At 31.9% G+C, this 26,041-nt stretch overlaps 1 protein-coding gene across 1 annotated transcript; it reads left to right on the forward strand.

Moving 5' to 3' along the window:
* Positions 1-306: 306 nt before the first annotated feature.
* LOC114326145 (translation elongation factor 2) lies at positions 307-25,079 on the forward strand. The gene is made up of 11 exons (XM_028274394.2): positions 307-463; positions 907-1,121; positions 9,031-9,224; positions 15,400-15,608; positions 15,841-16,327; positions 16,399-16,815; positions 17,179-17,413; positions 22,477-22,675; positions 22,754-23,002; positions 23,060-23,317; positions 24,956-25,079. The coding sequence occupies exons 1-11, from the start codon at positions 461-463 to the stop codon at positions 25,022-25,024; spliced, it is 2,535 nt and encodes an 844-aa protein (XP_028130195.1). The 5' UTR covers positions 307-460; the 3' UTR covers positions 25,025-25,079.
* Positions 25,080-26,041: the final 962 nt, after the last annotated feature.

Here is a 26,041-nt window from a genome sequence, read left to right on the forward strand (position 1 = left end):
TCAGTAAATCAAACAGACATCCAACTAAAGAAACAAAGTGAAAGTACCAATAGTTCCGATAAAATCTACATTATTTATTTCAAAAACCGACAACCGGATTAGTACTTAAAAACCGCACTTAAGAACCGACGGATCACGCACTAAAAATTCCCATTTTAATATTCATATTATATGTTTACTATTTTTTATAAAAAAAGTGTACAATACACGAATTATTTAAATTATTAAACTCTAATTAAATGATAATATTAATTTTTTTCATATTTCAACTATATTTAAAAAAAAAACTAAATTCGCCAAAATATGCCTAAAAGTATTTCTGAGATTGGTTGGCGGCAGTGACAAGCTGTCTAGTGTCTACGGCGTGGCAGAGAGTCGGTCTCTTTCTTTCACGGGAGTGCGCCATCGTTGGCGTATCGTAATTTTTGGTTGTGCTTGAGAAAATCGTCAAACATCCAAAATGGTATGTACATTAAATCATTTTTAATAGCAAATATGAACAAAGCAAATATTGATTTATTATCTTAAAACTAAATTTTTATCAATAATTAATTTCGAGATACGTTATAAACATTTTTGAGAAATTGCACAACAGTATGAAAGGTCTTGAAAATTAGTGTATTTACATATTGTTTTATTATTTAATGAAGTTGTAATTTGACGTTGTTAACAAATATAGTTTTTATTTTCGGTAATATTTTGTTGGCATAAAGTTTGCGGAAAGTAAAAACAACAAAATTAAATATGGTAAGTTGCCAATACACTTGGTGTGGATCAATTCGAAGTTAAAAAAATGTTTATAATTAATGCTGGCTGCATTTTCTCAGTGTTTTACCAAAACTAAATAGCAAAATTTCCTTTGATAAGACTCTTCAAATTTATATTACTAATTTTTTTTATTTGTAGGTGAACTTCACCGTAGATGAAATTAGGGCCATGATGGACAAAAAGAGGAACATCCGTAACATGTCCGTCATTGCCCATGTGGACCATGGTAAATCTACATTAACAGATTCTCTAGTATCAAAAGCTGGTATTATTGCTGGTGCCAAAGCTGGAGAAACCAGATTCACAGACACAAGGAAAGATGAACAGGAACGTTGTATTACCATCAAATCAACGTAAGTAAATACCATTTTTAATTTTCTAAAGACGTTTTTTTAATTTTGAGTTAAAAAGTTGTTACTTAATTCGTTATAATGTATGTATTGCGCAATATGTATACAACAATAATATTGCACAATATGTATAAATAACATGTGTTTAAAAGTGTGATAATATTGAAGTGGTCATTATTTTTGCATGAAATTTAACAATCTTATCAATCAGTATTGTTCTCAAATAGACCCTCAGATTTCAATACAAAGTTCGGTTCTAGTTTACTGAATGGGTAGACGGATTACGGATATGAAATTTATACCAATGAATTCTGTTTCACTTACTGATAATTGTACAATAATTTTTTATTGGGGGCGGGCGTTACTTTTCATGTAATTGCAATTTAAAATATGTCTTATTTTTAAAAATCGCCGCCATTTTCCGCCATTATATACCATGAAACAACAAGAAACGACAGGAATGACAACCGTTTTATAAACGCAAGAAGGAGAATCCTAACAGTGTTGCCATAGTTATATAAAATATGTTTTCTTATGAAAATTACAATTTTTCAATTCTTAAATATGTCATTTTACTTATTCTGACGCATTTTTAACACAAAATGACTGCTTTATTACAAGGGTCAGGTTAGTTCTGGTTAGGTTTCGTTACGTTAGGTTAGATTACATCAAGTTTATTAATATTATAGTGATTTATGATTATATTTTAATAAATAAATTCTGTGGGATTCCCAGAATACACTTTCAAGGTTGGAATGAAATTTTATGTATTTCATGGTTATGTACTGTCACTGATTTCGGGAAACCATGTTGCCATGTGAATGACAAAAGATAATTTCACATGAAAACATCGATTTTTGTCCATTTAAGCGTACCATTGATTTGGAATATTTATGCAAACCTCTAAATTTGGCAACTGTTTTTGAAAAATTGGTAGATGCATGCATTGACGCATTTTTTAAACAGTTTATTGTTAGTTTTTAGTTTGTTAGGTCGGTTGTTTGTGCTGCGCCCTGGATTTGGGCGTTGTCTGTTGCATCATATACAAATTTGTGAAAGTGAAGTTAGTTTATCGGGTGGGTTGTGATTGCGCTCAGCGGTCAAATACCTCCTGCGGTTCTCTCAATCTAATACCCGTAAGTTAGGTTTGGACCGAAGGGTTAGGCCTTCCTCCTTTCAGACCGCTGCGCCCAATTGCAATCTGCCCAGTTTATCGTTAAATAAAGGTGAAGTGAGACTAAATGGTGTGTAGGTGTTACGAAAGTAAATTTAAGTACAATTAAGGTGTGGCTTTAATACCTATATTCACAAAGAAAAGGCCTCTTTCGAAGCTAGTAAACTGCAGGCAGAGGAAATAAATATGTTGGTGGCAACTTTTATTACATTTAAAGCCACGAATTTGGCTTTGGACTCTCAAATTGCATCGATCTATAGCTGTTTTGTAAGTAATTTTTATTAAATTTTTAAATCTTTAAAAGGTTAAAACTGGCAACACTGTCAAATTTGACCTCTCGGCGCCTGTCCGCCATATTGTTTTGAAATATGACAAAAAAAATATTATTTTAACCAATATTACGTATTTTTTCATAATTTGATTGTAAAAATCAGTTATATTTATTATGTTTCAATTACTTATATTTTATTAAGACATTCTATATACTTTTGTATCCTTTTCACGTAAATTTTTTTTGGCTACTATTACATTTTTTGATTTTTTTCAAATATTTCTTGATTTTTGGGCACTTTTACCAGTTTCCCCCAAAGAAAACAGTAAAATGTCTGCTTTTTTCCACTTTTCAGGCTAAGTCCATAAAAAAATTGGCATTTTCAAGGTCTACCCTTAGAGTAAATTTTTACCCAAAGTTCAACCACAATGCTGTTGTGCTTTTGTGGCATGTTACTTATCGAGACACTATGGTTTATTTTTTAACCAAGAGGAGTAAACTAAAAAGGCAGATTCACACCCAAGAAAGTCACTAGAAAAATAACCAAATACATCCTTTTTGCTTGAACATGTCAGTTCTCAACAATAATCCATAAATATTATATTAATGGTGCTAAAGAATTCTAAGAACAACTGCTTTTTGTATAAAAGCAGACTAAAAATCTAAAAGTTACAGGAATAATACAGAAAACACAAAAAATCGTTGATATAACTTACAGTTGGAAAAATGAAAAAGGTCATATCAATCACTTATTTTGTATTTGCTGTCTTTCTATAACAAACATTTGTTATTTATAAAAAAAAAGACAGCAAATTCAAAATAAGTGATCGATATGATCATTCATGGGTAATCTTCAATGAACTGTCAATATGGATGGAATGGCCATGTCCCATTCAAATAGTGAAGCAAGATTGACACCAACATACAAGAGAGAGGTCCTAGAGAGAGACAGACAAGGTGGTGGAAACTTTGACAGGCCGTGTAATTTGAGTTGCCTATATAAATGGACCCGATTGAATTGAATCAGTATTTACAGTTCGTTGAATATTTTAACTTATATTTTAACTTGGCTAAGGCCTAATGCTGATTGGCAGTACATATTTCAAAATTCAACCACTTTTTTGTATTTAGGGGATAAATAGAGTACACAGTGCCATACTTGGTGTTTAAATACTTTTCAGAATTGTTATTTGTATTTATCAAAACAAATACCTACTTTCCTAAAGTATTTGGGAGTTAAATAGTTTTAAAACTGTTTAAATGCTAAATTAGTGTTTTATATAAAGTGAAGAAGTCCTTGATTATGTTATTGTTACTTTTTTTTCAATAATTTTACGTAGGTATATACATACATTTTATTCTATTGTAACTAAACTCCCACAATGCATAAACACTTTTAGGAAACGGTTCCAACAGGTCTATTAAGGGTAATAGCATTGTAATATGTAGTAATAAATTTGCTGAATCAGTTTCACCTCTGTGTTCAATATTTTTAACTTTCGTGTGCCACTTCTTTAAAAAAGCTTTATAATAAAGAATTAAATTCGAAAAAAGCGTTGTTGCAATGTGTGTGGCCTAACTTAACTGTGGCATGTTAATTTAAAAACTGAATAACATTTTTTACAAAATTTTGGAATATGTTTGTAGAACAATTTTAACAGCTGTTTTTAATATAGATTTCAATCCTCTACAAATAGTCTCTCATGTCTTTTGATGTAAAATATTTATTACTACAACTTTCAACTACCGTTTACCGCTATGAATTTTTTTGTTTACGAAAGGTGGCGATTATCTTCCCTCTTTCCCTGGCTATTGCTCTCATTCTGACCACATTAAATCCCTTCATTTGTATTTAAATACGTCAGAACTCTCTTTTTCATTAAAAGAAGTACTGGTTTTAGTCTTTGCTTTTGGCATATTCTATTTTGTAGGTTTTAGAACTGCGCCATGATGTGTATCACTTAATGACAATGACAAAAAGACAGATTAAAACCAGTACTTCTTTAAATGAAGAAGAGAGTTCTGACGTATTTAAATACAAAAAAGTATTTAAATTTGGAAATACTGCCCCATCAACCCAGTTAAAAAAATATGAGGTCCATTTCCCCGATTTAAGTTGATATAGGCAACTCAAATTACACGGCCTGTCAAAGTTTCCACCACCTTGTCTGTCTCTCTCTAGGACCTCTCTCTTGTATCGTGGCTGCATTAGTTGTCTTTGTGCCTATTCCATCCGTATTGACAGTTCATTGGTAATCTTTCATTTTTCTGACTGTATTTAACCTATGAAATGCCAAAAATGTCAAAATTTGATAAATGTCCTTAGTGTCAAAATTTTATAACAGTGGAGTTAGTCCTGTCACCAGGGGGGGTACAACGGCCTCCTTTATTCAGATGGACTTACCCAAGTTTTTTTCATGTATTTTGACCCGTAGAATACGAATTTTTTGGGTAACAGAGTAACAGTTGATCCGGATGTCGATAAGATTGTTATTGACCAAGAACTTGAGGAATTACATAACAGATTTCTCGCAAAACAAAACATTTTTTTGTATTTTTTGGGTCATTCTAAGCAAAAAATGTTCTAACAAGTTTTCTCGTAGGATGCACAGTTTTTGAGATAAACGCGGTTGAACTTTCAAAAAATCAAAAAACTGCAATTTTTAAACCCGAATAACTTTTGATTAAAAAATAAAATAGCAATTCTCCTTACCGCCTTTGAAAGTTCAAGTCAAATTATATCGGTTTTGATTATTTGCATTGCTAAAAATTTATTTTGTCATTGTTAAACAAAGCTACAAACACCTAGTGAGTGAGTGATGTTTTCAATGATTTCTCATTTAAAATCGAACGAGTGGGTAGAATAGGTACTAGTGCAATCCAGGCTATTTCTACGTAGCATGCGTTAAAACGCATGTAAAGGCACGGGAACCACTATGTGTTTATAGCTTTGTTAAACAATAAAAAAATAAATTTTTAGCAATGCAAATAATCAAAACCGATATAATTTGACTTAAACTTTCAAATGCGGTAAGCAGACTTGCTATTTTATTTTTTAATCAAAAGTTATTCGGGTTCAAAAATTGCAACTTTTCGATTTTTTGAAAGTTCAACTGCGGTTATCTCGAAAACTAGGCATCCTACGAAAAAAATTGTAGAAACATGTTTTGCTTAGAATGACCCAAAAAATGTTTTGTTTTGCGAGAGATCGCGGTTATGTAATTTCTCAAGTTCTTGGTCAATAACAATCTTATCGACATCTGGATCAACTGTTACCCAAAATATTCGTATTCTACGGTTCAAAATACATGAAAAAAACTTGGGTAAGTCCATCTGAATAAAGGAGGCCGTTGTACCCCCCTGGCGACAGGACTAAGTAAACTTGCCTGTGGTTGGACCAATGACAAACCAGCATTACAAGGCGGTAAATTTGAATCACATATAGATAAGGTGTTTGGTCAGCAGAGAAAGTGTATTCGCATAATCACAGGTCAGGGTTATCGGGACGATTGTAGGCAGTCTTTCAGAAACCTGAGGATTCTCACACTACCTTCTGTGTACATTATGCAGTGCCTGTTGTATGTTCATCAAAATGTAGATCTGTATAAAACACAACAGCATACTTATCAGACTAGAAATCATGATGCCCTTGTACCAGACTTCAGTCGACTTGAGAGGACCAGAAATGGAACCAGATACCTAGCATTGAAATTTTATAACTGTATACCAATATCTATTAAAAGTCTTGATTTTAACCAATTTAAGAGACAAATTAAAAATTATCTTCTGATGGGTGCTTTCTACTCATTTGAGGAGTACTTCAGATCTAAATTTTGTTTTGTCCTGTAATTTAATTAGTGTTTAGTTTTTAAATTTTAGTAATAGGTTTTTTTTACTGAAGTACTGTCAACTTTTAATGTAATTTTAGACAATTTTAATTATTGCTGACCTGTAAAAGTACATTTGTACATTATTACCAATAAATACTCTACTCTACTCCTCTTGGTTTAAAAACAAACCATAACAAACTTTTAAGTGGCGTGAAGGAGAAAATCACAGATACTGACCTATTAACATTAAGTACAGTCAGAAAAATAAAAGATTACCCATGAATGATCACATCAATCACTTATTTTGTATTTGCTGTCTTTTTCTATTAATAACAAACGTTTGTTATAAAAAAAGATAGCAAATTTATTCCGACTGCATGTGTAGGTTATAGGTTTGTTCGTAGTATGATCCAATCGATCAGCAACCGTTGCCAACCATCAGACGCATGCGCAGTGAACAGTTAGCGTTGCGCAGTAAACAGTTAGCGTTTGTAGACTACGAACGCTCATGCATCTGATGGTTGGCAACGGTTGCTGATCGATTAGATCGTACTACGAACAAACCTAATAATGGTATGTTTGTCGGACGAAAGCAGACATGTCAATTTTTTACTTTTAAAGTTGAAATTAAAGTCAAAAATGTGAATAGGAAAAAGATCACTATTCAAAGTCGAACTATGAGTATAAAATTTTTATTTTTCTGTTGTATTTCAGCAGTAGAAATTTTTTATGCGTTTTTTATAATTAAAAATGGGTCCGCCAAATAACAGAAGTGCCTCATTATTTGTTTTTAAAAAATATCAAAATGTGTTTATAAAAATTATAATAATGGTAAATTTATAGCATTTAAGGGTTAATAATACAAATCTAACTACTGTGTACTGTATTACGAATCCTTAAAATGTATTATACCATTATTATTATAATTTTGTTCAACACTTTTTGTTCAATTTCTTAAATTAAAAACGTAGACATTACGTTTACATTATTTGGCAGACCCATTCAATTGACTTGTCTGCTTTTTTCTGTTGACCACACAATTGACACCACATTTTTTGAAAATACCCCACAGTTTTCACCTATTTTACACTCCTTGATTTCATATTTCAGTGTTCTCAAAGGCTTGACATGTTGCTTGTGGATGTAATGAGTTAAGAAATATTATACTCTGAACTGAAATTAATTTTCATTTTAGAAATTCATATTTTAACCCCGCAGGCAAACTGCACTATGTCATTTTGAGCAATTCTGAAGTAGAGCACTTTGAATGTCATAAAAATCTTATGCATCCCATAATAGGGAACTTGCATAAAATTTTAAATTCGAAACAAATGTTATAAATCACAACAGAAAATAATTTAAAACATGTATCAAATATTAAAAAGTTTTGTTTGGCTTTCGTTTGGCCCCTAAAGATGATTAAAAATTCAAATTAACAGGTGGCCCAAAACGCGTCGTGACGTCATTCGTTTAAATTATGTTTACATTCTTCCAAAAAAGTAAACAGATGTTAAAATTAGACATTATAAACGTCAGTAGAAAATACAGTTATGTAACCTCACAAGTGTTTTTTATCGTTTGAACTATTTTAAATGTCATTTAATAGTATCAGTGTCAAAACGAATGCCAAACCTAATAGGGAACTTGCACATTTTTTTATTGCATAATAATATTCAGTTTCCTTTAAAAATAAGATTTCCAAATAATAACAGAAGTACAAATATAAAATCTATATATTTTTTTTGTTTTCTGGCCTTGGTTTAGAGAACCTTTAGTAGATTTAAAATAGTTCAAACGATCAAAAACACTTGTGAGGTTACATAACTGTATTTTCTACTGACGTTTATGTCTAATTTTAAATTCTGTTTACTTTTTTGGAAGAATGTAAACATAATTTAAACAAATGACGTCACAACGCGTTTTGGGCCACCTGTTTTAAGTTGAATTTTTAATCATCTTTAGTGGCCAAACGAAAGCCAAACAAAACTTTTTAATCTTTGATACATGTTTTAAATTATGTTCTGTTGTGATTTATAACATTTTTTTTGAATTTAAAATTTTATGCAAGTTCCCTATTGAAGGAATGATTATATTCGGTTTGACTCATTCTTGTTTTATACAAAAAAAATATTTTAAAAGCAATCTGAGAATCAGAAAAATTTTGTTTTTCCTTCGAGACCTATGTAAGGGAGCGTTCAAGTATTACGTAACGCGATTTTTGAAGATTTTTAACCCCCCTTTTGTAACGCACTCTTATGGGAGTATAACTATTGCATAACGCAATTTTTTGGAGAGTCTTGACCCCCAACCTACGTTATGTAATACTTGAACGCTCCCTAACTCATGAATCCTTCCAATGCAGAAAGTGCACTGGTATGCTTTGATAAATTTTGATAAAATTCACAAGGTATATAGGTGCGCTTTCGTCATAACTTTTAATTTAAACAGAGCATGGGTGCACAGAACAACTCTCTACTATTTAATGCCACACTGAAAAGATTAACACATTCCTGAACACAACTTCATATGCAGACAGTAATTTCCCTTTGTAAGTGTCTGTATATGTAGTCATGTCTGTGAATGGGTTAAAGTGAGCTAACTCTATATACATATATTTAATAATTTGTTTTATTTTAGTGCCATATCTATGTTCTTCGAGTTAGATGATAAAGATCTTGTGTTCATCACCAACGCTGACCAACGTGAGAAAGATGTGAAAGGTTTCTTGATTAACCTTATTGACTCTCCTGGACACGTTGATTTCTCATCAGAAGTAACAGCTGCCCTTCGTGTCACTGATGGTGCCCTTGTAGTAGTAGATTGTGTATCTGGTAAGTATTTTTGTTATTACAAGATTTTATCTTAAATGTATTTATAACAAAATAGTATCGTAGTTGTCCAGTTAAAATAATTAATAACATTTCTTTCTTGAGCTTAATCATAAATGTTAGTGAACTGTAGCTAACAACAGTATCTAGCTCATAGATTAAATTTCATATTTTGCCCTGCTGCATGTTTTTTAATATGTGCAGCAGTTTCCTACAATGATACAATGGCATTTTCGTCAATTGTAAGTACAGTAAAACAATATAGTAATTTGGGTTTACGGAGGTTTGCAGTCACAAATCTCTACAATTATCATCATTTTCAGATTAATTAAAGCATTTTTAAGATGTTTTGCCCAATAGAATATATAAAACCAGTATCAAAGATACCAAAAAAACATGAAAACTCCTATTTGATTTGTGAGTTTCACATCATTTTCCTGATGTATCCTATGGTGCAACAGCCCAAGTCAGGACCTGCCCAGTTCTTTTTAAAATTGACACTAGTGGTTGGAACCTTATTCTCTACATACTATTGTCTCAGATGGATCCCAATATCCTCCTGAATATCTTTCTTTCAAAAGTATTGATAAGATTTATTGTCTTTTCTGTCCTGTTATACGCCATATGTTCTGATTGGTTGTATGATAGTTTTATATACACTCGCGATCATAAAAAACGGGTCACTCGATGAGTTATTCAAGTTAGATGTCTCGAATTTTCTAAACCTGTTGTCCGATTTGAGTGATTTTTTTAGTATGTTATAGCCTTGTTCTTTAGCAATATCGCTATAATAATATTGTTGCTAGACCGGTAAATTGTCATTGTATACCGGGTGTATAACAATCATACTGTGCTTATTCCTAAAAGTTCGGAACACCCTGTGGAATGTTTTAGCACAGATAAAATATTGAATTTAAAACTCAATTGTAGCCTTAGGCTCTCTTAACATTTTCTTTTTTGATTTATTTGTTTATGTTGGATAATAAAAAAGTTAAGCACGTTAATAAGTAGCCATGTTCTTCATCAATACAGGGTGTTTCTAAATAAGTGCGACAAACTTTAAGGGGCAATTCTGCATGAAAAAATAATGACCGTTTTCTTCATAAACGTATGACTGCAAATTCTTCGGTTTCGAGATACGGGATGTTGAATTTTTTTCTTACAAAATGACGATTTATTTATTGCTCTAAAACCGTTAGAGATATGCAAATGAAATGTGATAGATGTTAAGAGGTAGTTATGGCGCATTTTTTCACATACAATTAAGAATTTTATATTCACCATTGGCGTGCATACGGAATGTATCTAAAATGTTTATACCCGTATGCACGCCAATGGTCAATATAGAATTATTAATTGTATGTCAAAAAATCCATAATACCTGACTCTTAAAACCTACCAAATTTCATTTGCATATCTCTATTGGTTTTAGAGCAATAAATAAATCGTCAGTTTGTAAGAAAAATTTCAACATCCCGTATCTCGGAAGCGAAGCATTTGCGGACATATGTTTATAAAGCAAACTGTCATTATTTTTTCATACAGAATTACCCCTTAAAGTTTGTCGCACTTATTTATAAACACCCTGTATTGATGAAGAACATGGCTAGTTATTAACGTGCTTAACTTTTTTATTATCCAACATAAAGAAATAAATCAAAAAAGAAAATGCTAAGAGAGCCTAAGGCTACAATCGAGTTTTAAATTCAATAGTTTATCTATGCTAAAACATTTCACAGGGTGTTCCGAACTTTTAGGAATAAACACAGTATGATTGTTACACCCGGTATACAATGACAATTAACTGTTGCAGCAACAATATTATTATAGCGATATTGCTAAAGAATAAGGCTATAACATACTAAAAAAATCACTCAAATCGGACAACAGGTTTAGAAAATTCGAGACATCTAACTTGAATAACTCATCGAGTGACCCGCTTTTTATGATCGCGAGTGTACTTCCCAATGGATGTCTTTGGATTGAAATACCTGTAACAGAGAGCAGTGTGCTTTGTTAGCAAGCTTTATCCTTTTTCGTGTTTACTCCTCGGTTATCTATGCCCATATATCTGTGGTACTAAGGCAAAACCCGATATGTCAAAAATTATTGATTTTTCGTTTTTAATGCTGATATGTACTGTTATATTTCTATTTGATATGAAAATTAAATTTTGATAATTATAAACAGAATTCAATTTAATATAAAATATTTTCAATTTTCTCAACCACGGGCATATAAATTTAGAACAACCTGTATACAACAAATTGTTATATTTAATTTTAAGAAGTGATTAAACGAAACTCGGGACAATGCGCTTAAAATAAAACTCAAGTGAAATCGATAATAGGTCATTATCGTTGTTCGCGGAAGGTTCGATCATTAGCCGATGCTAAATAAGACTTAGTGGAAATAGAGAATAGGTCATTAAATTTTGTAAATAATAGAAAGTAATTTTAGAATGGGAATTAACTATTTTTTTTGGAAATCCATTAAGCATATTTAGAAAGATTAAAAAGGGGTTTTGAGGAATACTGCGAATGAGAGTTGGGGGGTGGAAGGTTGATTTGTGAATCTGGAAGGGATATTTAGAAAGTAGGTGAATGACTGAAAAGAGAGAGCAGAATGTTTTGAGCTGTCGAGAAGTGAAGTCCAGTAGTAGACGGTAGTGTACGGAGAGTGAGAAAGCCAGTGTAGTTCTGTGAGTGTGGAGTATCTATCGTGGAACGAGAGGTAGGCCAGGTTGAGAGTAAAAGAACCTCCTTGAGCCAAGAGTGTCCCGGTAGCTGATTGCAGTTTCGAAAAAAGTAGAATACAGCATCACGACAGAAGCAGGTACGAGAGCTATACGAGCTAGTTTTCAAAGGAGAACATTACTGAAAGCCAGGACGAGGTTTTGATCGCAGCCAAGGATAGCAGGAAACGGGTCTTGTGTGAAGACATCCTCAGTTCACCAGAAAAAGGTCAGTCTCATTTGTTTGGACATGAATGTATGGGTTTTTCGTATTAAATACCACATTATAAATTGAAGAACATAATAAATAATATCAGAAAAGCTTCATCAAACTTAAATAGAATTGTTGCTAATAAATCCTAATAGTTAAATGTTAATAAAAACTTTCAATTGGAAACCAAAAGGAAATAAGATTCCCATTTGTAAATGTTATGTTTAAGAAAAATAAGATCTAGCAAATATTAAGCAGTGATTGCCATTTACATAAAATAAACAATATTTTGATTATAATTGTAACCCATATGTGTGTATTATTTTACTCTTTTCTTTCCTATCCCGATTAGGAACCATTGAGAAATACTTAGAAGCCACGAGAGTAAGTAATTTTTATAATTCACCCTGAGATTGAAAACATATTGATATGTGATCTGGTAAATTAATTAGATTATTATTAATACATTGATTAAATTAAATGACATATAAGAATATTATCTCATATCAATAATCAAGATCACATCAGTACATTGAGCGATGAAGAATATGATGCAAAACCCAACATGGCTAAACGTATCTATATAACCAGTAGATAATAAAATTAGTTTCCGATATGTCCACTATTACAACAACACCACGAACTTTTAAACTCATCTTCTGCAAAATCCAGTTGTTGACATATCGGGTTTTGCCTTAGCACCTCGGATATTATATGAGCTGTTTTACTACTTCAATATTTGTGTCATCTATTTTTCATTGTTTGCTTGTATTAAGGCTTTAGTTTTATCCATGTTGATGGCTAGCCCTATTTCTTTCACATTTTCTTTAGGCTCCACATAGTGCTGCTATGTCCCTAGTTGTCATATACTATCACTTCCAAAATGTGACTAATTCAATAGGGAACTTGCATAAAATTTTAAATTCGAAAAAAAATGTTATAAATCACAACAGAACATAATTTAAAACATGTATCAAAGATAAAAAAGTTGTTTTTGTGTTCTGTTTGACCCCTAAAGATGATTCTAAATTCAAATTATTGCAGCTAGCCCAAAACATGCTGTGCATCATATCGCCTAGTGAGAACAATAGTGGCGAAACTCGAAAATTAACATTTTTGAGTTAAGTCCATCAATCAGCATCTAAATATGTCCTCTTTTATGTGCAATATCGGCTAACAATTATTTAATTTCCTTATTACTAGAGGGTGCCTACAAGTCTTTATGGTATTGTGAATTTGTCAAATATTTTGATGCATTAATGACGAAAGCACACCAAACTTTATATCAATACTGGCGAATCTGTAATTACGCCGTGCCTACATGTATTTGAAATATTAGATATTTTATTCAAGATAGTAGTACAATGTGCAATAGTGGCGAATGAGCACTTTTGTCTGTGTGGTCGTTTTTGCTTGTGTTTTTTTTTTTATAAAACTTCTTACAGAGAAACTCAGTTTCAATCGTTCTTAGGTACTTAGAAATAGCATATCAAGAAAGCGTCTATCCACTTTGGATCAGTATTGTTTAATTCCACACTATCGAGAACCAATATTCATTTCTAAAAAGAAGTCTTACAAAATAAATCAATTCCTTCTACCCACAATAATTTCTTTAGTACAGTAGACTCGCGATTATCCGAGTGTCGGTCATCTGAGCCCCTCGATTAATCGAGGCAAAAGTCATAACAGGTGAGTTACAATTTTTAACCTTGGCGCAACATCACCGCCTCAAAATCAAAAAGAGGAATAAAGCTTATGCAAAATCAAAGACTATTTTAAACAGTAATATTGACAAGGTAAATGTTTTTATCTTTTAATAGACAGTACTGTATTAATTTTGTCATTAAAATATCCACAGTTATGATTATTTACGTGTTTTTCTATCGATATAACCAATCTCAGTGTTAACCGAGTTTTTCCGTATCCGAGGTAGCCACGGTCCCAGTTACCTCGGATAATCGCGAGTCTACTGTAGTTTGAAATACAAAACATACGTGAAAATGATGAATTTAATTTTACTATTCATAGTTCTTTTGCTTACTTTTTATCTTTTATCATGTTTATCGTTTTCATATTATTAGATCTTATTTTGTTATTTTTCTATTTACTTTTGTTTCATTTTGTGCATAACTGGTGTGTACAATAAAATATTTTATTTGATGTGTTTAATTTATTTTTTAATTATTTAAAAGAGAAACTAAACTGTTGTAGTATAGTAGTATAAAAGTATAGTGGCGAAACATCAAATTAAACATCTTCGATAATGCAATAATGGCGTAACGCAGAAAAAAAATCAAAAATAAATACAATATCCATCTTTTCTTCAAATAAAATTACTTCTACTAATTGGTTTACATATCTAGAAAGCACATTATTAGAAAAATTTGGCAAAATGATTACCTATAAGTCAGTTATACTGTTTAGCAGTTTCATATCAAAACTTCAAATACGATTATCTCTAAATGTTCATTTTGAAGTTTCGTCACTATTGTTCTCACCAGGCGATATATGGTTGTGTGTTTACATTCTGCAGCAACAAAGTAAAAAAAGTGTATATAATTTTAAATTGGACATTCTAAACAGCAGTAGAAAATACATTTGAACCATTTTATTTTCCATAGTAAACCTTCTTTCCTTTCCTTCAAAAACTGTATCAAACTCCAATCTCAAACTGGTATATATTATTACAATGACATAGGATAATTGTCATTAGAATATAAATATTTTTCCCTTATTCCGCAACAATGGGCTGGCCAAATACCCAAGTAGGTGGAGGCCAATGAACTAAAGAATAAGAAGAATATACCTAAACATAACCATAAAGTGACGTCACGGGTCGTTTGAACTATTTTAAATCACAGAAGACTTTTAATTTGTACTTAGTTAGTTTTTAGTTATTATGAGTTTTTGAAGTGTGAAATTTTAGAAATCTCATTTTTTAACAAAACTTAATGTTATTATATAATAAAAAAAATGTGCAAGTTCCCTATTGTCAAACATTAACTGGTTATGAGACTAGCTTTAGTATTTCCTTATCTTTTCAATAATTTTTTGTTTTTTCTGCTGGGCATTTCATATTTGAAAATCATAAATATTTGTGAAAGCAAAGTAAAAGTTATGTTGCCAAATTACTAATTATACAATTAAAACTTAGAACATAGTTGTTTTACTTGTAAGTCAAAATAAAATAATATAGGTTGATTAAAACTTACTCAAGCAGTTTTATTATTTAGGTGTATGTGTACAGACTGAAACTGTACTCCGTCAAGCTATTGCAGAACGTATTAAGCCAATTTTATTCATGAACAAGATGGACCGTGCCCTCTTAGAATTACAGTTGGAATCTGAAGAACTTTACCAGACTTTCCAACGTATTGTTGAAAACGTCAACGTCATTATTGCCACCTACAACGATGATTCAGGTCCAATGGGTGAAGTCAGAGTAAGTAGCATTTTGTAAATAGTCAGTCAGAGACTGTTGAGTCGATTCTTATTTGTATTGCTTCTTATTGGCTAACAAAGGTATTTGACTCATACATAAAATTTCATATTTTGCCCTGCTGTAACTTTTTTAATAGTTACTGCAGTTTCCTACAGTGATACAATATACACATTTTATGTAATTAATTTATTTTTACATATACAATCTTTTCTGAATATATCATTTTCATTAGGTTGACCCCAGCAAAGGTTCAGTTGGTTTTGGATCAGGTCTCCACGGATGGGCTTTCACTCTCAAACAATTCTCTGAAATGTATGCCGAGAAATTCAAGATTGATGTAGTTAAACTAATGAACCGTTTGTGGGGTGAGAACTTCTTCAACCCCAAAACCAAGAAATGGTCCAAACAAAAGGATGATGATAACAAACGTTCATTCTGTATGTACATCTTAGATCCAATCTACAAGATTTTTGACTCCATCATGAACTACAAGAAAGAAGAATATGAAGCACTCCTTCCAAAATTGGGTATTGCCTTAAAACATGAAGATAAAGACAAAGATGGTAAACAATTATTGAAAGTAGTTATGCGTACCTGGTTGCCAGCTGGAGAAGCTTTACTTCAGATGATAGCCATTCACTTACCATCACCTGTGGTAGCACAGAAATACAGAATGGAAATGTTGTACGAAGGACCTCATGATGATGAAGCAGCTGTTGGTAAGCAGTTTTCATTAACCTGATATTCTGTTACTGGTAATATTTAAAACTCAACAGATTTGTTTCTTTAGGTATCAAGAACTGTGATCCAAATGCACCTCTTATGATGTATGTATCTAAAATGGTACCCACTTCTGACAAAGGTCGTTTCTATGCTTTTGGTCGTGTATTCTCTGGTAAAGTAGCTACTGGTATGAAAGCCCGTATCATGGGACCCAACTACACCCCTGGCAAAAAGGAAGATTTGTATGAAAAGGCTATCCAACGTACCATTCTCATGATGGGTCGTTATGTTGAAGCTATTGAAGATGTCCCATCTGGTAACATCTGTGGTTTGGTTGGTGTTGATCAATTCTTGGTTAAGACTGGTACCATTACCACTTTCAAGGATGCCCACAACTTGAAGGTCATGAAATTCAGTGTATCTCCTGTAGTACGTGTTGCTGTTGAACCTAAGAACCCTGCTGATTTGCCAAAACTTGTAGAAGGTAATTATTACTTTTTAATAGTGTAGGCAAAAGTTGTTAAGCCAGTGTCAAATAGTCTAAAATGAGCTAATACCTAGTAATAAATTTTACGTTATCGTTTAGTTACACCTTCCAGCACCCTTAGAGCCACTAAACAGTTTGCTATATGGCAAATTTATTTTGTTGTATACAAACGTTGACTTTGTTGGCAGTGCAATGGAAGAAGATAATCAATGATTTACATTTAAACGCTGTTACAGGACCTCTATCTTTATGTCCAATGGTGATATGCTACGGTGTAAATCATACACATCTTAATCTCTTATCTTTGGATATAACTATTAAATCCTTTGTATATTATTTACAATCTTTCTTTTTATACAGGTTTGAAACGTTTGACCAAATCCGATCCTATGGTCCAATGTATCATTGAAGAATCTGGTGAGCACATCATTGCTGGTGCCGGAGAATTGCATCTTGAAATTTGCCTTAAGGATCTTGAAGAAGATCATGCCTGCATTCCCATTAAGAAATCTGACCCTGTTGTATCCTACCGTGAGACAGTAAGTGAAGAGTCTGATCAGATGTGCCTCTCAAAATCACCCAACAAACACAACAGGTGAGGTTTTGAATATGAGAACATGTCACTAACCCTTTTCATGCGAATGATGGCGAAAGATGTCGTTTGCTTCTTAAGTCACAGGCGCATGGATATCTTTCAACACCACTAGCATGTGGACATCAATTACTTTAGTATATGGTCAGCCTTAATTAAATAAGTCTAAAAAAAACATTCTGCATGAAAACCATTTTTGCTAAAGTCTGGGAAAAAACACTATAAATATGTATTATGGCTGGTTTCACCAACAATGCTTTAGTAGTTTATTCGATAAATAAAACTATTCGGCCAATAAAACTGATTCATAGGAGATTGTGACCAATAGAAAGCTACAGCAATAATTTTTGATAATATCCCGTCGTCAAGCATTATCGCCAGATGCCCTTCGTTGCTATGCAAAAATGAACATTCAGTGACATTAATGACAATTGATGTTTTACAACTTGTCACAGAGAACACCAAGAAACAGGTTTAGCAAATATTCAGGTGAAGATATCAATTAAATATTAGTTAAAATTATTCAAAAAGACAGTTTTATTCATGAAATAAACTCAGCGAATTACACTCGATCTCTAAAATTATCATTGACTTTTTGCTCTTGTGACATAATTTCACTCCCCTTTGAGTCGTGAAATTAAGCTGTCAAAGTGTCACTCGTGAAACAAATCGATAATTTTAGAGCTCTCATGCAATTACTACTGAAAATTTGTCAGTTTAACTTTAAATTATCAAAATTGTATTGAAATACTGTTCTTACGATGTCAGTTGGACCAGAAGCATTTTTGGGGTCCGGTCAGTAATTCTACGAAGAGCATAGAAATAAAGATAAACCATATAAACATTTGCTTGCTTCAAAATTGATCACTCCTTGTATTAGTCCACATGGAGGCGGGTGTGGCTTATTACTTTCTAACGTATCTTATTGGGCAATACTGAAGAGTAATTGGTCAAATTGTTTGGAAGTGCTTAGGCTCAAATCATATCGTTATCTGGTCAAAATACCTTCTCATGTTTCAAAGGCGGCAAGCAATATAAACACTATATAAACAGTGTCGTCTTCATAACTTACAATTATTTTATTTTTATAATACATTTTTTGTCTCATTTCTTTAGTACTTAAAAAATGAATAAGCACATTAAATTGCATTTGTAAGTATTATATACTTTTAATGATCAATTTTAAATTTTAATAACTGTATTGTTTATACAGGATGTCCCATATATTATGCGAGATTTAATGACGTCAATTTGCTCAGTCCGCTGATTGGATAATGTAATTAATGGAATTTTTCATGTTTCATGTTTTTATTTTTTCCATATTTTCCTTTGTATGTGTCCATGTCTAAGAGCCATATATGAGGAGAGGGAGTGTACATTGATTGAAGACTCTTGATTTTAGGTATTGGGGGTATTTTTTTTTATTTAGAATTAAAGACAGTTTTCCGAGTGATGCCCAGGCCAATCTTATTTTTTTTTTTATTTCTTCGGTCTGATTTTTTTTATTTAATTTAGTGGTTTGTCCTAGAATATCTCTTTTACTTGCTTTATTCTTGTTTGTGCCACTGTAATTATTGGTTCTCCTTGTTGATTGGTCATGGCTTTTGTTTTACTGTAAGCGATGTTCAGTCCCATCTTTGTCGATTCACCATCTAGTGCTTCCATCATTCTTTGTAATTCTTCACTACTTTCTGTTTTAATACAATATATATACTTACAAGTCAAAAGTGACATTTGGAAAAATTGTGTAGCTCATGTTCAAGTAAAATAAAAATATTATCTTGCTTTGTCGCCAATATTAATGTCTTCTTCTTCTTTTCCTTCTTCTTCTTCTTCTTGTGTAGACATGACTCTGTCTGTTTTTCAATGTGCCTCTAGTAAGTTGTCATTCCATCGTTTTCGTAGTCTTCCCACTTAGGTTTGGATCCCGCGTATAAAAAAAAAGTTGATATAGCAAGCTGAAAATTTTTTAATAGCTTAAGGGTTTCTAGTTGGAGAAACTTTGATATATGGGAACACTGGAACAGGGGAAGTTTTAATTGTGGAACAGGTTAAAAATTTGGAACGGCCAGACCACGAAAACGGCACATGTATTTTGTCCGACAGAACAGATTTAAACTCTCCGAATAGAGATTAAACTCTCATGCAAAAATCAGCCTACTATTTATCACCAAATGGGCGTTTTAATGAGTGGAACATGTAGAATATGTCAAATGACAGGAATTATGACAGGTGATAAATAGCAGTCTGATTTTTGCATGAGAGTTTAATCTCTGTTCGGAAAGTTTAAGTCTGACCGTTCCAAATTTTTAACCTGTTCCACAATTAAAACTGCCCCTGTTACAGTGTTCTCATATATCACAGTTTATCCGACTAGACACCGTTTAAGCTATTAACAAGTTTTCAGCTTACTATTAGTCAACTTTTTTTTCATACGCGGGATACAGACCTAACTGATCGTCTTCCTATTGGGGAACCGTCTCTCGCCGTCCTTACTATTTTGTTTTTTTGTCATTTGGCTTATGTAGTTGTTCCATTATACTCTTCTGCTTTTTACCCAGTTATTAATGTTGTCCACCTTGCATATCTGTCATATATCTGCACTTCTAGCTCTTCCCATATCCCATCGATTTTTCAAAGTATTTTCATCTCTGCTGTTTCTAGCATTCTTTCTGTCCTTTCTGTATCAAGTCGTGTTTCTGCCGCGTATTTATCTCATTATTGGTCTGATAACTGTTATGTAAATTGCGCCTTTCACTTCTTTTCCAATATTGGTGTGGTAGTTATAAACACAACAAGTGTCGAATCAAGTTCTGAACACACGGATAGTGATATATTTCAACTTGTCAAAAATATGTCCCATGCACAGTAGTAAAAGTGATCTCTCCATTAGTCATGAATTAAGACAATTCGACTGGAAGATGAATTGTTCGTTTTCATGTAAGTATTTTATGTGTATATTCAAAGTGTAGTCTTATTTCTTTAGTTCTCAAATTAATAAGCACGTTAAATTTCATTTGTATTATGTATTTTTAATTATCTTTGGTGTCAATTTCATAAAGAAATGTGAACAATTAACAACATTATTACTGTTAACAAATATTGAACCATAATTTAAAAATAAAAGTTTACTCATTAATTTCTATTGCGCCGCCTATGTTTTACAAACGGCGCCGACAATCGGTGTCGAATTTTGTTTTTATACTGGTCCAACTGACATCGTAAGAACTATACAGTAGACTAATAAATTTTATTCAAGGAATAACACTGGTTTATTTGTTGTTGGTGAAATCGGCCCTTAATCATTTAAATAAATATCAAACAATTTTGATTATAATTTTCTTCATCACAATATCAAGAAGTTTTTGTTTAGACTTATTCAATAGGTATGATAGATTATATTATTTAATGTGTTAACATTATCTAACAACATTACTGTTTAATGAATCATATAATTATTAATAGAACATACATCCATGAGTCAAATGTGAATCAAGGATATTTATGACTTTAGTAATAAAGTGTTAAATGTGCTAGATTCCAGATATATCTTATCATTGGGACATAATGAAGATGTTAATATTTTACTGTGGTTTTGAAATCCTGTCATTCCTTTACTCTAATTTGGTAAATTTATTTGCCACATGACTACTCTCTCTGTTGGTTTCTTCTATGCTTTATTTCTAATTTCTAGGTATATCGATGGGTTCTTGACAAAACATCGTAAGCAACAAAACGCACATTTTTCAGGAGACAACTTTTTCTTCTAACAACTTTTTGTCTAATATAATTAAAATTTTGAAACTATGATAAATTAGTAAAATAATCTACTATTCTACTAATTTATCATAGTTTAAAAATTTTAATTATATTAGACAAAAAGTTGTTAGAAGAAATTATTGTCGTCTCCTGAAAATTGTGAGTTTTGTCGCTTATGATGTTTTGTCAAAAAACCCATCGATATGTATATATATACTTCATTCCAACTTGATGTAGGTATATGTAAACAAAACTCTACTGTAACTTTTAGGTGGTCTTGTTTTTGCATGAAGAAGCCACTAAGGCGTGGATAGTCATAGAATTAAGTGTGTTCTGTAAACGTGGAAAAATTATAATCTTCAATTGGACATGCATAAACAGCACAGAGATTCTTAAATGAGTTGTTTTTGTTCTGGTGTGAGAAAATGTGGCACCCGTTTGAAAAACAGCTTGTATCATACCGAAATGTTTATGTTTACAGTAAAACCTCTGTTAACCGAAATGGCTGACAGTTTCAATAATTTCGTCAATAGAATGAAATTTTTATCGCAAAACAGAAACAATTCAGATGTTAATTTGTCATCATCGTCAGTATTGCTTTCATACAACTAAAGAACGCAATTAAATGTACAACACATGTTTTTTATTACTTCAGGTATGTAACCCTAGGATGCATATCATGGGTATTTTCAACCCAAAACGTTGTATCATATCAATTTTTTCATAGATTTTCTTCTTAATGTATTCCTTCATTAGATATAGCTGCAAAACATCCTTGTCAAAGGAAAACATAAACGAAAATATAAGATTTCTTTAAAAAAACGCTTTAAACATTGTTAATTTTCCATAATTTTATTGCTTTATATTATTTACATATTAAAGAAAACGTTACGAAATCACCTCATAGTATTTTTTAATGCCCACTTTGACCAAGAATACCATGTACTTAATTTGATTGAAGAATACAGAAGACAATGTTGTTTTTAACTGAAATTCTGGTTATCCGAAACGGCTCCCCCCTAATTATTTCGGTTTACCGGAGGTTCTACTGTAATAATGAAAACACTCGTCACTTTTATAGTTATGAATACATTTTTTGGCCATCACAGACAATATTAAATAGTCAAACATACTGTTTAGTACTCGCAAATGATGGCAAATAAAATTGTCTTTTAAAGTTTCGTCCTTAGAGTTTTTCTGCTCTTTGGTCTGAATAGGGGGACAAACATTATTTTTATCTACAGATATTATAATTTTTTATTAAAACATTTCAAGTTCTACTCTTAAATTACTCATTTTCATTATAGATTGTTCATGAAAGCTTGTCCTATGCCTGATGGACTTGCTGAAGATATTGATGATGGTAAAGTTAACCCACGTGATGACTTCAAAGTCCGTGCCCGTTATCTTACTGAGAAATATGACTATGATATAACTGAAGCCCGTAAGATCTGGTGCTTTGGACCTGATGGTACTGGACCCAACATCCTTGTTGATTGTACTAAGGTTAATATTTAATTTTTCTTGAAATCTGCATTAATGGTAGCTGATATTGAATTATTACTAATTTCTTCTGTATTGTAGGGAGTGCAATATCTTAATGAAATCAAAGACTCTGTGGTAGCTGGTTTCCAATGGGCAACCAAAGAAGGTGTCTTGTCTGAAGAAAACTTGAGAGGTGTTAGATTCAACATTTATGATGTTACCTTACACGCTGATGCTATCCATCGTGGAGGTGGTCAAATCATTCCAACAACCCGTAGGTGTTTGTATGCTTGTTTAATGACAGCTGCACCCAGACTTATGGAACCTATCTACAAGTGTGAAATTATGGTAAGTTTATACTATCTACCTACTAGCCACAGTTGCTTATTTTAAATTTTTTTTAAGTGTCCCGAAGTTGCTGTTGGTGGTATTTATGGTGTATTGAACAGAAGACGTGGTCACGTATTTGAAGAAGCTCAAATCGCTGGTACACCTATGTTCTTAGTAAAAGCTTACTTACCTGTAAACGAATCATTCGGTTTCACTGCTGATTTACGTTCCAACACTGGAGGTCAGGCCTTCCCACAATCAGTCTTCGATCACTGGCAAATCTTACCTGGTGACCCAATGGAACCCAGTACCAAACCCTATGGAATTGTGCAGGTAAGACAATGAAATTTTCTAAATTAGTATCGATAGTATATTTTTATTTTATGCATATACCATTATTAAAAAAATAAACGCCAACCTTTACAAAGCATAGGTTGCGTTAAAAAACAAACCAAAATCAAAAGTAAAAACATTTTTTTTTTTTATATTTAAGTATAGCATATTTACCTCACACCAACTAGCTAAGCTTTTTAATATCATTCTGTAACAAAGAGGCATCAACTATACTCAATTTACAATCAAGATGCAGTAGAAATAAACAAACCAAGACAAGCTAAATGCTACTAGGAGCACTCCCGAATCATAATACATTGTACCAAATCATGATTTCCCAAGTTTATACATTGTAAATTATGATTCGGAAGTGCTCCTAGTAGCATTGAATGTGTCTTAGTTTGTTTATTTCTACTATGTATTGTAAATTTAGTATAGGTTATTAACTATTCGAAATATTTTAATTTCATCAGCAGACATGACTGAGGAGATATCATTAACAAATATATTAAATAAGAGAGGCCCAATATAAGACCCCTGAGGAACTCCTGAGGCCACAGATACTCACTGAGATAAACAATTTCCATATTTTACATACTGACATCTACCAGATAATATATAACTTGCATCTACCAGATATATTTTGTTAAAATAATAGTTTTACTGATTAGTAACTCCACTAATGACAGTACTATGTAGCTATTAAATACTATTGTGTATTGCATATGTGGTATATCAACTTATCTTTTAAGTTTCGTCCTTGAAGTGTAGGTCTTCTTGGTCTGAATAGGGGGATATACATACTTTTCAAGTAATACATGTTTTTATAATAAAACACTGAGAAATTTTCAACACTTCCACAAAATTTATTATCACAGCTGTTTTTTCAGAGTGCCTTTCTCAGGTGGTCATTTGAAGTGTTATTTCAATAGTTATTAATGTTTTTGGTAAACTAGAGTTTTTAATGTTTCATATATTTCTTTTTTTATTCTACCAAGAGCTTGCTTAAAAGCTATGCATTAAATCTACACATTGTCAGTTTATATATATTCATGACTCTCAGCTTGTATTTCCCTCAAAGAGTTGTCTATAGTAAGCTGTATCTTCCTATCATATGCATAAATGGCATCTCCAAGAACCATTTTGAGATCATATTAAAAATTATTTGGGGATGCTTTCATATACTTAGTCATCTTCCTTTCCCTCTATTTCTGTTTCTTCCGAAGGCATGTGTATATTTACAAATGAATTTTTTTGGAATTTTTCCTTTACCCTCAGAACATTTATATCTGATATCGACTGGAATTCACCAATTGACGCTCTAAATTTCTTCTGCTGTTCTCCTGTACTGATGCCTGTACTGTTCTCCGATATTAAAGAATAAGTAATCTTCTATTTCCTAGCCATACTGCCCTAGTTCGTTTCTTGTAATGCTACAATCTGAAAGTTGTATTTTCTAAGTTCAAGTACCATTTGTTTAAATTTTCCTCGTCTCTTATATTACATGTTGCCATTTGTATTATTTCAGTCCATTGAGTGTTATTTTTGTTTTTCATTATTTTCAACTTTTCATATTTGCTATCCGCTTTTACTAAGCATATCATCTGCCAATTTTAATAAACAATCTCTTTTTTTCAGGACACACGTAAAAGAAAGGGTCTTAAAGAAGGACTTCCAGACCTGGCACAATATCTGGATAAATTATAAACAACTAAGAAACTTAATTTATGTACAGATTATTTAATAAAATTATTTCAATTTACTCAACGGTTTTTATAGTTAATTGTATTTTTGATATTTTTATTCTGATAAGTTTTCAGTTCTCTCAAATTGATGGCAACACTAGAAATGAAATAAACTAAATAATCTGACTAATATTTTATGTTTGTTATATATATTTTTGTTAACAGTCCAGATATTTGTATATTTATTAATTTGACATCAAAAGTAAATCTGATGAAACATTTTTGAGTATTTATTTGTGGATACAAATTCGTCTTGTTTTATTTTTACTCCCTTGAAACATTTTATTAGTGTAATTTTTATTTGAGCAGTACTGATTAATGTTAAGTATATTTTTTGGATATGTGTATAATAAAACTCAGTTTTTTAAGGAATCTAGTTTTCTTTAATGTGGGTATCCAAATCAATTACGTTAAGTAAATAAAATACTATACCCAAAGTTATACAAGGTTAGAGAGTAAACAATAAAACATTAAATATTCTGTACATACATTCTAGACTCAGATAAGATGACCGCTGAAAAGAAATGGGCCCTCTTGTACTACTATATCTGGTAAGTAAATTCTGCTCAATGTAAAGATTATTAAGGGGTTACATAGGTCTTGGGGGTAAAAAAAAATGACTTTAAAAACATCTCGAAAACTAAAAATTATTTTTATTTATAATTGGAACATGTAAAAGTATAGTATGTACTTAAAGGTACTCTCAAAAAAATTTTCAGCCAAAAATTTTTGTAGAGTTGACTGCTATTTTTCGATAACAGCCATTTTTTGCGGTGGTGTTTAAGTTAAAATGTGTGATTTAAAAGCTCATACACAGAATATGGTTCTAAATCCAATAAAATGCTTTTTATTTCAGTTCTAAATATATTAAAATTCTGTTGCAATTTAATTCTAACAGGCAATTTGTTAAAAAATTTTATACACGAATATGTAGGTCCTCTCTCTGTTGCGACTAGCCTATGTATAGGAAAATTGAGCC

This window comes from Diabrotica virgifera, chromosome 5, assembly GCF_917563875.1.
Source record: "Diabrotica virgifera virgifera chromosome 5, PGI_DIABVI_V3a".
NCBI lineage: Eukaryota > Metazoa > Arthropoda > Insecta > Coleoptera > Chrysomelidae > Diabrotica > Diabrotica virgifera.

Bases quoted from the DNA above. Each gene is read 5' to 3' on its own strand.
- LOC114326145 (XM_028274394.2), top strand. The intron at 15,609-15,840 runs GTAAGTAGCATT...CATTTTCATTAG, and splicing joins GTCCAATGGGTGAAGTCAGA to GTTGACCCCAGCAAAGGTTC. The intron at 23,318-24,955 runs GTAAGACAATGA...TCTTTTTTTCAG, and splicing joins AACCCTATGGAATTGTGCAG to GACACACGTAAAAGAAAGGG.